This window comes from Poromitra crassiceps (assembly GCF_964638095.1).
Source record: "Poromitra crassiceps genome assembly, chromosome: 11".
NCBI classification, from domain to species: Eukaryota; Metazoa; Chordata; class Actinopteri; order Beryciformes; family Melamphaidae; genus Poromitra; species Poromitra crassiceps.
Genome location: NC_139643.1, coordinates 26,384,158 through 26,398,372, shown reverse-complemented (window position 1 = coordinate 26,398,372; position 14,215 = coordinate 26,384,158). Strand labels below are relative to the sequence as shown.

At 44.8% G+C, this 14,215-nt stretch overlaps 1 protein-coding gene across 1 annotated transcript; it reads right to left on the bottom strand.

Moving 5' to 3' along the window:
• Positions 1 to 367: 367 nt before the first annotated feature.
• Positions 368 to 10,148, bottom strand: LOC310784935 (zinc finger protein 516-like; the record flags this gene model as incomplete). The annotated part of the gene is made up of 4 exons (XM_083645958.1): positions 368 to 418; positions 3,372 to 3,436; positions 3,773 to 5,089; positions 8,759 to 10,148. 4 exons carry the CDS (start codon positions 10,146 to 10,148, stop codon positions 368 to 370), a joined length of 2,823 nt encoding a protein of 940 aa, XP_083502084.1.
• Between the last annotated feature and the right edge of the window lie 4,067 nt (positions 10,149 to 14,215).

Sequence of the window (14,215 nt, the reverse complement as noted above, 5' to 3'; positions counted from 1 at the left end):
ATGAGCCCCAAAAACCAACATATTTCTGTGAGCCCACAAAACCATCTCTGAATCCTTGCTGGCTTCACAGTACATTTCCACCAGAGCCAGTGTCCCTCTACACACTATCTCCTTATCATCTTGCCCACTGTCTGAATGAGCAGAAACAGTGGTTTCCACATCTTAACCCAATGAAAAGCAGTTTTTGTGAGAATGTGAGCATCGCACTCACCTTCCAGTGAAACAATGACAAAATAATCAGAATGAAACAAGTCCACCTCATTGCTTTGCATAGATTGTGCACTATCACGTTGCCTCTGTCCCCAAGGAGTTTTATGTCTGGTTCCATTAAAGAACAGCGAAGCTGGAAGCAACCAGGAACATCTCGTCACGTTCCTTTCTGAAGAGACCCTGAGGATGAAGCGGAGCGGCTGGTCACCTGCAGAAGAGGCACATCGGTTAGGTCAAGCAACAGAGAGAGAGAGAGAGCGAGAGAGAGAGAGAAAGAGAGTGTGTGTGTGTGTGTGTGTGTGTGTGTGTGTGTGTGTGTGAGGGGTTGCATGAACTAATCAACGTTTCGATGCGTCAACGTCAGTATCACGCATCGACGCCAGAGGACGTCGAAAAGTTCTTTGAGACTTGCGTTCAAAGCACTGCCCCAGGCAGCCATCTGGCTGCTCTTCTCATCGTGTCGTTTTCACTCATTTCGATACATTGACTTGTTCTAAATGTATTTGCTAATCAAAGCAGTAAGCTGCTACGTTATTGGCTTATAACTATATGTGGCTTTGCACGTTCGTTGTTGTTTTTCTCACTATCGGAGTGCTTTTATTGTTGCGAGTGGCTCACTAACAATTTAGGGATCAGCTGGGGTGTGTTCAATTATATGAAAACGTGTGCACCATTTTCTTAACTATTTCCAGGTTGACAGCCATGTTACCTCGCATGCTTCAATGCACCACCGTTTCCGTTTAAATAAACATTTTGCTACGTGTTGTCGGGACTGAACTAAACCCCATATCCCCTGACAGTGCGTGCGGTGTGTGGCCCGCCGGTGCAAGACTCAAGGAGCTGGCATGCACAGGAGGAGGCGATGCTTAAAAGAGGAGATCTACAATATGACAGGTTTCTATCCACAGTTTAGCCGGCTTCTAGTTGGTGTGTGTGATGACGAGGAGTTGCAGTGAGAGCAGGTAGTGAGCGGATGGCATGATGATCGCTATTCACGTGAACAATATGTCATAACCCTGGACCTGCGTCGCCCCCTGCTGTCCTCAACTCACTAAACAAGACCTCCAGTTTTGCGCCACATGACGATTAAGCAACGTCGACTCGACTTTATTGGTAGAAACGTCGACTTGAAAAAATGTGGAGTCATCGAATCCCTAGTGTCTGTGTGTGTGTGTGTGTGTGTGTGTGTGTGTGTGTGTGTGTGTGTGTGTGTGTGTGTGTCTGTGTGTGTGTGTGTGTGTGTGTGTGTGTGTGTGTGTGTGTGTGTGTGTGTGTGTGTGTGTGTGTGTGTGTGTGTGTGTGTGTGTGTGTGTATGTGTGTGTGAGGAGCACCATACTTTCACACTCTCATCCTAGCAGTAAATGAGGCAGCACAGTGCATAACGCACCCTGAAACATTTGAATGGTGGAAACACAGATCACAGATGCTAACTCAGAGGGGAACTGTGCTGAGGGACTGGATGAATCATTTAGACACGGGGAGTTTCCAGGTATTCCAATGCCTTGAAACACCTTGCTGCAACCTATATGAAACATGAGGTTGTGTTGGAATTTCTATATCTATATATAATATGTACAGTATATATAATAATATAATGTAATATATATATATAACTATCCTTAGTTTACTGTTTTGTTTTATTCATAGTAACCACTCAGTTATCTGGTTCATTTTTAGGTTAAATATGGATGATGAGAGACACATTAGGTATTTGCAGCAGGACGTGTCAAGACAAGCTGTGAGAAATTACCTGTGAATCAGGGTTATTATAGTTTTGGATTTTTCATTAGTTTATCTTCATTGTATAAGAATAATTCATAAATTAATTTTGAAATCTTATGAATTTTCTTCAATATATCCTCAGATAACTTAAAATTGGTACCACCTGGCTTAATGCTGCACAAATAAATGCACTTGCAGACCCAACAGCAATCAGGCTGGCCTATAGGATAGTGCCATCTCGTGGCGTAGTGAGCGCACAAGACAAAAACTGAACACATTGCACATACATTTTGAGTTTAGTTCAGTTTGGTTGTACAAGTAGACAAGATGATAGAGTTCAAGTTGAACTTGATTAAATTTCTCTTTTTCCAGTCTCCTTTTTATTTTGATTCAGTATAGTGTCATTGCCTGTGGACAGATGCATTAAGTCCAACTGCAGTCTTTTACATTTATCAGAATTCTGAGCATTTTGTGTTAATGTCCCTCATGAAATAGTACATACAGCATTTTCACCAGTTCTGCTACTTAATGATGTGCCAATTTGTGGGGATACGTGCGCAACAACAGGTTATTTGACAGAATCTCCATTATTTTACCTCATAAGTCCTGCTAAAATTAACTTTTTGTCCTCGAAAATGAGCGCTATGGATAGATAGAGTGTGTGGCAAGTGAAGCTGGGAACAGGGAACATTCTAGTATAAAAAGAATAACAATGAATGGACAAAATATTGTTCCATGATCCTATTCAATATGGCCCACACCATTTAGACCATATTTTCTTTTGTCTTGATTTGTCAATCTTCCCCCCTGATATTGCCCATCTCTAGTTTCCACATGTGTTTCCTCTCAGGGGGAAAGAGGAGGAGGCAAAGAACAGTTGTAGGCAGCATCAGGGTAGGCCTGACTGACAGGCTGATGACACACCATATGGAGACGCTAGGCGCTTTCTACCCTGAGGGGGACCACCATGTTTTTTCATGATTATTTGTTTGCCTCATTCCTGTCAGCCTCTCTTAAGAAAAAGAGGAGCAAGAAGACAGCCACGCATGCAAACACACGACGAAAACATGCAGACACACACTCATATTTATACTGTAGTCAGACAATGTACACACACAGACACACACACACACACACACACACACACACACACACACACACACACACACACACACACACATTATAAATTTACATACTTGTGAGGGATAGAGGGATTCTTGTGGCGATCTTAATTTAGTTTGATTGTAAACTGACTTTACATTCAGAAAATTCAGTTGAAAACCGTAAGTAATTGATTAAATATAAATTATGCTATTGCTCAATCTGTTTTCATCCCCCCCTTCAGTGGGTTGAATATAAGAATATGAGACACTTTTTATCCATCCACTTTTTGGATTAAACTGGAACCTGCATACAATATGCTGTAAAGAAAACATACCTGTTTGGAAGCTTCAGGGGAGGAATGGACTTCATTTCCAAAATGTCTATTTAACTGCAACATTGCTGTAAAAACAGGAGAAAGGAAACAGATATTTATGAATGAAAGTGCATGTATTTATATGAATATCCCGGTCGTGTCTCAGTCGGAGGTTTGCATGTTGTTGTTTTTTATCAATAGTCCAGGCTTCCTGCTTCACCATCCCTCAGTGCAAAGCATCCAAACACAAACAATCACCACCATCTTTATGGACCTAGTCTTTTTTCCATGCATTGAATTTGAATTTCAGCCTTACATTGATATTGGCCTCCGTCCACTCTTTCTATCACAGAACAAAGCAGTATTCACCATCTATTATTTACATACAGTCAATGAAATACCAAAACCAAGTTCCTCCTTACCTTGTGGATCAAGCCTGGGATCGACAAACCCCCAGTGCTGGTACAGAGCAGCCAGATCATGGGGATTGTAGTTTTTCAAGAGACTCATAATATCAATGTCCATTGGCATTTCTCCTGTGGATCCAGTCTTTCCCTGAGCATAAAGGAGTGGTTGTAAGTATGCTTTGCTGCCGTGCATCCCCCACATGTTCATGGCAGACCAAACGTCAGGACCTTTAGGACCTGCAGGGGAGTCACATGTCTGCCTGTGGGGGTGGAGTCTATCTGAGTCACATGTCTGCCTGTGGGGCTGGAGTCTATCAGCCGTATTGGATGAAGTCCTGTCATGATTGCGGGCCAACATAAAACCCAAGCCCTCTTGTGGGAGTAGGTTGCCCTCCGCTGCCACCCTGTGGCCTCGGGGTTTGGGGCAGCTTGTAGACTGGAAACCAGGGAGGCTTTTGCTACGTGCAGCACTGCTTGATGAAGTCACTTGAACGTTGTTGCCCTTGCTTCCCCCCTCCACTGCGCGGTTCTTCTCACCAGACTTCTTTTGAGGTAGGAGTCCCATCCTCCCACTAGATGGCGTCCCGTCTGCAGGGTGCTTTGATTGAGTGCTGGGCTTGGACCGGTTGGTAGGGACACCTGAGTGGGTCTTCGGCGCTGACCGCTTGGTGCTGCTGCCGCCGCCGCCGCCTGGTGGTTGCGTGCGCTGAGTTCTTGGTGTGGCTAGAGCCGGGCAGTCCTTGCCCTGGAGGAATGGTGGAGGCCCGGTGCGTCTCCACTGGGCAGAGCCTGTCTTTGAACTCTTGAAGCTGCCGGTGCAGGGTGCCCACCTGGGTGCCAGGGAGCTGCTGCCATCCACCCTGTGGGAGACACGCTGGTGGATCCACAGCACCTCTGGGTAGTTGCTGGTGTGGGAACAATATGGGCACTGGTGTCTGGCCAGGCCCTCTGCGTTGACCTGAGAGTTCATGGTGTCATCATCTCCGTCACCTGCAGGTAACACTGACAGATTGAGGAGACTGGCAGCATCAACAGTGCCATCCCCCTTCACTTTCACCTCAGCACCTTTTGATTTGTCCGTTTTAACGCTCGACTCCGCCCGCCCCTGGACAGGTGGATTCCAATGTGGCTGACGAAGTAACGCACTCCTATTTCTGAGGTAGTCCATGTATCTGGAGGCTTTGGGACCAGCTTGGCTAAGGTGGTCCGAAACGCTGCTCTGTTTGCTGCAGGGACCCAGGAGGTCCTGGTGCTGCCTGTGCAGGTGAGACCTGAGGAGCGAGGCGTCGACAGTGTGGAAATCACAGTGCTCGCACAAGTATGGCTTTTTATCTGTAGATGAGAGCAGAAGGGAAGGGGAATTGGAAGTGGTCAAAGTGAAGACTATGACGACCATATCAACTTTCATAGTGTCATGGACACAGGTATAATATACAGTAGGCTATGCGTCCAGCACCGACTTGAATGCATTTGACATTCATGTTCCAGACAGAGATCCTGAAGAAGTCATCAAGTTACACTGGTATTTCAAACCCTTCTTGACTTGCACATATTGACCATATTTATGCACGAAGGATGTTGAAAATGTGCTCATGGGGGGGGGAAATGGTGGAGGGGTGGAATGGTAAATCCGACTTAAAAGTTATGGCCTTTTAAAGCTTTTAAATGTAATTATTGTCTATTTTAATTGAGTGTAATGGCTGTATCATCATGTCTACCATCTCAAAATAAACTGCAAAGACATGTGAGAAGGAGAAGAAACCAGCAGGTAAACAGAAGCGGTTTAGCTACAGTATGTGAATGCCTAAGAGCCAAAATAAGGAATATCAGTGTTTCTCGAATTATTTTGTGTGTGGCTGAATATTTTTAATTGTCTGTCTGCAACACTTTCGAAAACCTTACTGGTAGAAGTTTGAGACAGAATATTAACAGCAGTTTCTATTTAAACTTAAACAGGATTGTTGTAGCACTTTTTTATTTATTTACATTGTTATTCAAATATCTCATTACATAACTTACGCTACGCAGATATACTTCCAAGTTAAAAACAAACAAACTGTATTTTCCTGGTCATAATCCTCCAGTTTTTGAGCATCAAAGCTTGCATATAACACTACTACTTAATTTGACTACTTATCTAACTGTGTTGATGTGGATATCCTAAGTACATGCACAAATAACAGTCAATGATCTGCTTCTGCTGATTAACACATGGGGGTAGGGAAGACGCTTAGCTAGTTTAATCTTGCTTCCAAACTGCCGACTGCAACTCCAGTTGAGTCAGGCATCCAGCATGAGTTACACAACACATCTGCAGGATTTGAACAATGGAACCTCTCATAACACTCTAATGAACTGTGAGCTGTCAGCAGATGGTCAAACCTTTATTGAAGTGCATTTACCTTTATGTTAAGTGTAATTCAATCGTGAATTCACAAGAGGTCTCCCTTCTCCACAATATAATATTCATTCTAAACACTAGACACAACTGATTCTACTCAAGCTGTCTGATTAAGTATACATCTCCACATTACTAGCCTGGCAAATGTAATGTACTTTACAGCACAAGAGGGATATGATCTACTACAGTATCATGTCATCCAGTTATGCTGGCTTTACACTGGCTCCCCATCAAAGAATGCATTCACTTCAAACTGCTCCTCCTCACCTTCAAAGCCCTCCATAGCCTGGCCCCCCCTTATCTGACTGACCTCCTTCTCCCCCATCGTCCTAACCGTACCCTCCGATCCTCATCCACTGTTCCCCTCACCGTTCCACCATCCAAACCTCGCCTCCTCCCCTTTTTCCACCTCCCTCTGTCTTCTGTCCGGCCCCGGATCCCTCCCACACTCTCCCTCCCTCCCCTCTGTTTCCATAATATATCCATGATCTATGTGTTCATTGTTACTTGTATCTGTTGCCTGTTGTTATCTTGTTTTCTATGTACTCATACTGTGTCAGCGTCTTTGAGTCATTGAAAAGTGCTTTATAAAATAAATGATTATTATTATTATTATTATTATTATTATTATTATTATTATTATTATTATTATTATTATTATTATTATTATACTTTACTCAAATCTTGAGCTTCATGTGTAGTTGATGGTCAAATATTAAATGTAAAATGTGCCTTATCAGGAAACGTAACAGTTGCACAATGTCAGCAAACATGAGCTCTGAATACTTGTTTCAAACAAGAATGTACAAAACAATTGTCCTCTTCATTGACTGATAATATACGTTCTGGTAAACTCCCTTTCAGCCCTCATTTCAAGGTATTGTTACCATCTTACACAAGCTATAGTGTGGATTAAATAGTGTGGTGTATTGTGTACATCTTACCTTCCTGCTCGTGGTTCTGTAGTGTGGATTAAATAGTGTGGTGTATTGTGTACGTTTTACCACCTTCCTGCTCGTGGTTCTGTAGTGTGGATTCAATAGTGTGGTGTATTGTGTACGTTTTACCTTCCTGATCATGGTTCTGTAGTGTGGATTCAATAGTGTGGTGTATTGTGTATGTCTTACCTTCCTGATCATGGTTCTGTAGTGTGGATTCAATAGTGTGGTGTATTGTGTACGTTTTACCTTCCTGATCATGGTTCTGTAGTGTGGATTCAATAGTGTGGTGTATTGTGTATGTCTTACCTTCCTGATCATGGTTCTGTAGTGTGGATTCAATAGTGTGGTGTATTGTGTACGTTTTACCACCTTCCTGCTCGTGGTTCTGTAGTGTGGATTCAATAGTGTGGTGTATTGTGTACGTTTTACCTTCCTGATCATGGTTCTGTAGTGTGGATTCAATAGTGTGGTGTATTGTGTATGTCTTACCTTCCTGATCATGGTTCTGTAGTGTGGATTCAATAGTGTGGTGTATTGTGTACGTTTTACCACCTTCCTGCTCGTGGTTCTGTAGTGTGGATTCAATAGTGTGGTGTATTGTGTACGTCTTACCTTCCTGATCGTGGTTCTGTAGTGTGGATTAAATAGTGTGGTGTATTCTGTACATCTTATGCCTACCCCACACTACAGGATAATTTGCAAGATTATGGCCAAGATTCCCCCCTCCCGATTTTCTCGGGGGCGCTCCCGATTTGAAGCGCGTCGGGCAGATAATCTTCCCAAAAGATCCTGTAGTGTGTGGGGTTCAAAGATTCACAATCGGGAAGACTGCCTCTTCCCGATTGTGAATCGGGCATATCTAACATGTTAGATATTTACAACCCGACAGGCGATTGCATCTTGAGCAGAGAGCCAGTAATAGCTGCGTTTCCATTACAGTTTTTCGCAAAATAATGCGTCCGCCCGCAGCCCCGCACAGAAACAAAGAACGAGGAAATTGTCATCGAGGTGAAATACCCGTGCGTCTTTGAACGGGACGGAAAACTAATGCTATACTGCAAAGCATGTAGCCTACAACAAGCGCTTAGGTCTCATATGCTTCCCGCATCGGCGAGTGTCCGCACGGAAAAGTGAGTCAAATCAGCAGACGCCCCCTCCACAAGGCACCTGTGCAGACGGTTTTCGCCTGGCCGTGCACAGTAGGCCTACACCCCGAATGGACGCGGCTGTCCGCGCAAATATTAGTTAAACAAATCCTTTCAGTGCAAATGCATTATAAAAACAAAAAATAAGATTTGTTTAGAAAACGAAATGACACAAATGTATTATTATTATTATTATTATCATTATTACTACTACTACACCCGGTGCGCACACTGAATAGGCATTTTAAAAGTTAACGTCGAGCCCTGCTTCCAAGGTGAATCTTCGGCATAATCTTCTAGTGTGTGGGGTTGCGTTTGAACAGACGCGATTGTGTGTGTGTCCCAAGATTGAAATGTTAAAAAATCGGCTCTCTCTGTCCTGTAGTGTGTGGGCTCTCAAGATTTTTATAATCTTCAAGGATTTGAAAATCCTGTAGTGTGGGGTAGGCATTACCTTCCTGCTCGTGGTTCTGTAGTGTGGATTAAATAGTGTGGTGTATTGTGTACGTCTTACCTTCCTGCTCGTGGTTCCGGATACTGCTGGTTTGTTGCGTGGAATAAACGTCTTTAACCTTCTTCTTCTGCAGTGCCCCATAAAACGCATGACCAAGTCCGTTCAACAGGATACGGTCAGTCTGGGGACTGTTAGCACTAACTTTAGCGTGAGCCAAGATGTCTGACGTGTGGTCTTGGCTCACACCGCCTTTCTTCTTCTTCATGTTGGAGGAGCTACAAGTGTCCATTTGTTTCCTCTTCCTCTCCTGCTTCAGCGGCACGTACTCGCCTTTCTCCCTGTCGTACGCCACCTCGGCATCCGCCAGTCTCTCGTCCCATCCCAGACACTTCTCGGTGGCCTCGACTAGTCGCCCCCTGGTGGCCAGCTGCCAGGCTTGGTAACTACAAACAGGATCCAGCTGTGGAATCCGTCTGCCCAGGCTCCGCTCGTCGTCGGGCGCGTCCCCGGCTCCGACGCACGTGAGGTTTAGCGTTTCTAAAAGCTGCCTCTTAGCGACGTTTAACTCCGAGTCGTCGGGGTCTTGCTGTGGCTGGCCCGGCGTCGGGGTGCGGCCGGGGTTCTGTTTATGCAGCTTCTCGTGTATCCGCAAGGTCGTGCGGTCGGAGAAGAAGTGACCACAGCCGGCGCAGAGCTCATAGAGGCACTCGTCGTTTGTCAAGGATGCCGGATCGTGAGGGACACCGTTGATGGTGGCGGGCGACGCGTCGTCGTTCTTGCCGCCTCGCTGGGCCTGGGCCTTGACCCGGTGAATGCGCATGTGGCTTTGGAGGAACCACGCTTGGCGGAAACGCCGTCCGCAGATCCGGCAGCCGTGGTCCTGGGAGCTCCGGTGCCTTTTCATGTGGGCTTTGAGGAGCAGCACCTGAGGGAACACCTGGCTACACAAGCTGCAGGAGACGGGCCCGGCTTCAGCCTCCTCGTCCGCCGCTTCTTTGCTGCACGTCGTTTCCTCCACACCGGCTACTGCGTCTTTGCTTTTCACCTTTTTCTTGGCCTCCTTCTTCTTCATCTTCCCATTGACGTTATGGGCCTTGTCAGAGGTGTTAATTAATTCAGGAGGAGCGCCATCAGGTACCTTCGTATTATCTTTCTGCCCTTGTTCTCCATCCCCCACCTTGACGCCCAGGTTATGGCTGAGTAGGCCTAGCTTATGGCTTCGGATGTGGGCCTTCAAACTGCCCTTCTGGGCTGTCCTGTGCTCACAGTACGGACACTTGTATGGCTTCTCCCGCGTGTGTCTCCTCATGTGCTGCGACAGAGAGCTGAGGAGAGGAAAGGTACGAGCACACACTCCACACGTGTGGCCAGAGGTCTCATCTTCCTCTTCCTCAGGCTTTACGATGGCTGTGCTTTTTGGTGATGCACCCTCCCTCTGTTCCGTCTCCATGGCGCCCTCCAGAGCGCTGGTTGTTCAAAAAGCACAGGCTGTGTAATAAATCCTTAAGTACCGGTATGCGAAGGACAGTATATCTTCCAACTGGAGGACAGTATATGTTCCAATTAAGTTCTCAGAATGGGCATCAAGAATGCGTAAACAGTCACTGCTTCAGTCTCCATCCTGATTTTTGATGAGATGTTCTTACATCATTTTGTATACTCCTTTGACAAGAAAATCTGAAAATGGAAAAAGAGATTGTTCATTGTTAGAGATGATGACATTTCTAATTGAAATTCACAAAATGATCATACAGTATTTTTCAGAGATGAGAGCTGAAAAGATAAAGTTACTATTCCATCTACCGTAATGTTATTAACCAACCAGCATAATTATGCGGTATATACTGTATATAATGATCATTCCCAAGTGAAGAGGGAAATGTTCATGGTAATGTAGGCTAGACAGTGGGAAAATATTAGCACCGCTTTCACTACACTGTAGGTTGACACACACTAGTATTTACCATCATTTAGTCTGATTGGTTAACACGGTGATGAATGGACCAGTCTGATTGGTTAACACGGTGATGAATGGACCAGTCTGATTGGTTAACACGGTGATGAATGGACCAGACAAAGTAGCAATGCAAAATGCATCTGGATTTGTTGTTGTTGCAAAAAGCACTGATGAATGTGGATATTTAAGGAATTCAATAATGACAATTTTATACAACATGTAGTTCGGACCAAGCAATCTGATTGGTCAAAGACCGTTCTCAAATCGTTCAATTGCTTAATTGTCACTCAGACACACATGCTGTTATCTCCCTGACCACTGACCAACTAGATGATTCTCTAATACAGATACTGCTCTAAGATTGTATAACCATTTTGCATTTTCATAAAGAAAATCACAACAAATACACCAATATTGACAGCAGAAGCTCTGTGCATGCATATGGTGATTTAATTGAGATTGTAAGAAACCTAAAGAGAGAGAGAGAGGGAGAGAGAGAGAGAGAGAGAGAGAGAGAGAGAGAGAGAGAGAGAGAGAGAGAGAGAGAGAGAGAGAGAGAGAGCACTGAAGCAGTTTGCATTACACAGACTCTGGAATAGCCTTTGTCCCTACTTACTGGATGAGCGACGCCTGTCTGTATGTATTAGAGCGCGGGTCAGTGTATCTCCACAAGTGTGAGAGTGTGTGTGTGTGTGTGTGTGTGTGTGTGTGTGTGTGTGTGTGTGTGTGTGTGCCCTTGGTTCCCTATGCCTAAATTGAGTGTGTGAGGTGACGCATGAAGAGATGTATTCATTCCTGGCCAACCAGGATGAGCCCTGAGGGCAGTCTACTCTAATTCACAATCAATAATCCATTATCAACAAACATCATGTTACACGCGACATGCACACACACACACACACACACACACACACACACACACACACACACACACACGTGGAGATACACTGACCCGCGCTCTAATACACACAGACATGACACACACACACACACACACACACACACACACACACACACACACACACAGACCTGATTCTGGCGTAAGCGCTAATGTCAGTTTGTGAGTAAAGGTATGGTAACAACGGATACTTTTCTATTGTGTTTAGAAATAACAGGAGAGATATCACATTGTCTGTCACCAATGTTGTCTTTAGAGCATTATCCTTTCAGTGATGTCATTTTTAACACAACCACAGTATGTACAATTATTAGATATATACTGTCAGCAGCAGCAACCAACTTGCCATTAGTCTCGGTAAAACTTTCTCAGACTGCACAAAGTTTTTTGATATAATATGTGGCCCTAAAACCTCTCAGACAACAGATAAAAATAGACAAAATCATCCCAGATTTTATGGGGGACAAACACAGATTTGTTGTCCATGAAGAAGAGAATCGTGTCATATAGTCTGGTTTGTTCCTCGGGGGAAACATGAGCGTTTGTGAAAACTGTAATAGTGAAAAGAAAGTATGGCAGGGCGTATAGCCAGCCAGCCAGTCAAAAGAAGAACCTGCTATTGTGTCAGCGGCACCAGAACTGTCACGTCGCCTCATGTCGGGCCCTCCAGCCCTCACAGGGGGGTCCACATAGTTATTGTTGAAGCAAAGGGGGCCTCTGTCTCCACGTCACTGTCTTGGAAATCTATGTCTGGGCCAAAGAGGCAGGACAAAAGACGACATGTCACTCTGTGTGAGATGAGCCGTCTCTGAATGTGAGGAGAAACTAGGTGCACACACAGACAGAAAGGATAGAAAAATACATGGACTGTGGTGTGATGTTGTTGTTCACGGGGGTGGGGTGTTGTCTGTCTGAATCTAGATATGATCTGTATCTAATTTATGTGTTTGTTGCCCGCCTGCAGGCATCACGCACGCTTGCGGTCATGCGTGCTCATCTCCTTGTACTGGAATAGAGAGAGCCAAAGTCACGGCCACTTCCGGGTTAGGCGTGCGCACCGAGAGTTTTCATCCGTCCTTTATTTTCCCATAGACATTTCATAAAATGCTTATAAAAATCGTTTTACTTGGTCAAACCAAGCGATTCAGATCTATTTAAGATCAGGAGAGACCATAGAACATTTCACCAAAACAAAACAAAAAACGTAGAAAAAAGATTTTTTTTAATTACGTTTTTCCCCCCCACTTTTTGCTCCGAGTGAAATGTACTATGATCTCTCCTGTTTCTAAATACAGCGAATGGTTTGGTCTGACTCTACTCTTTCTAAATATAGCTGAATGGTTTGGTTTGACTAAGTAAAACTATCTTCAGAAGCATTTTACGAAGTGTCTATGGGAAAGAAAATGATGGATGAAATCTCTTGGTGCACATGCCTACTCCGGAAGTGGCCGTGACTTTGGCTCTCCATATGGGAGTGGTCTCTGGAAGGGGAGGGGTTTAGGAGTTTGCACAGAGATGGCAGGTGTTTGGTGGGCAGACGCCATCAGATTAGTGCATGGGCTATGTGGCACACTGTCTCGAGGGGGGGAGGATGTGCAAGAGAAACTGGAGGGTGGCAATTAAGGGGTTAAGGTTAAGGCGAACATAATGAGTTAACACAATAGGGATAAAGTCAGAGATGTGAGGGCAACAGATGGGAATAAAGGGGCCATCAGTATGGAGCTAGCCGCCTCTACAGTATGTGATTATGCCTTTGTCCAAGCAGCCCATTTCCCCGCCAATATCTTCATTTTCCTCAATCAGACCACAAAGGGTTTTTCTTGCTAAAGTCCTATGTGAGTAAATGAACTTGCATTTTGTGTCGTGCTTATCCAGACGTTTTGTGCTCCTGCTTAGCTAGCTTTTTATTTTATTTTTAACAGCACAAGAAAATACATCTTAAGTTAAAACCAATGTGCACCACATCCCCGGTGTTGTCCTGTTTCTTCTCTCTGCTTCAGTAGATCCCGTGTTTCCCACTCTTCAGCTTTCATCCTCAACACTGTGTCAAGTAATGCAGAGACGCTAACATGTAGCTCCAGGGGCTTACGCCTTTCCTTTAGCATCCCTCGCCCCCTCTCTCTCCCTCTCTCTCTCTCTCTCTTTTCTTTGGCAGATGAATAGGCATGTCCAGTCAGCTGTCCTCACATTGATTCAGCCTGACGTCCCCACCAGCTCAGCACAAACTCCCTATGGTCAGGGCACCGCCGATGCTGTGTGTGTGTGTGTGTGTGTGTGTGTGTGTGTGTGTGTGTGTCGTGTGCGCGTGCACGTTTGCATGAAAATGCCCATTGTCCGTGTGTTGTATGTGTGTCCACAGCCTGTGTATGTGGTGTGGGTGTAATTTCCTGCTGGGAACTGGAAATAGCATTTGCCCTGAATTCACATTGCATGGTATCATCTAGTTTGCCCTGAATTCACATTGCATGGTATCATCTAGTTTGCTGTGAATTCACGTTGCATGGTATCATCTAGTTTGCTGTGAATTCACGTTGCATGGTATCATCTAGTTTGCCCTGAATTCACATTGCATGGTATCATCTAGTTTGCCCTGAATTCACATTGCATGGTATCATCTAGTTTGCTGTGAATTCACGTTGCATGGTATCATCTAGTTTGCCCT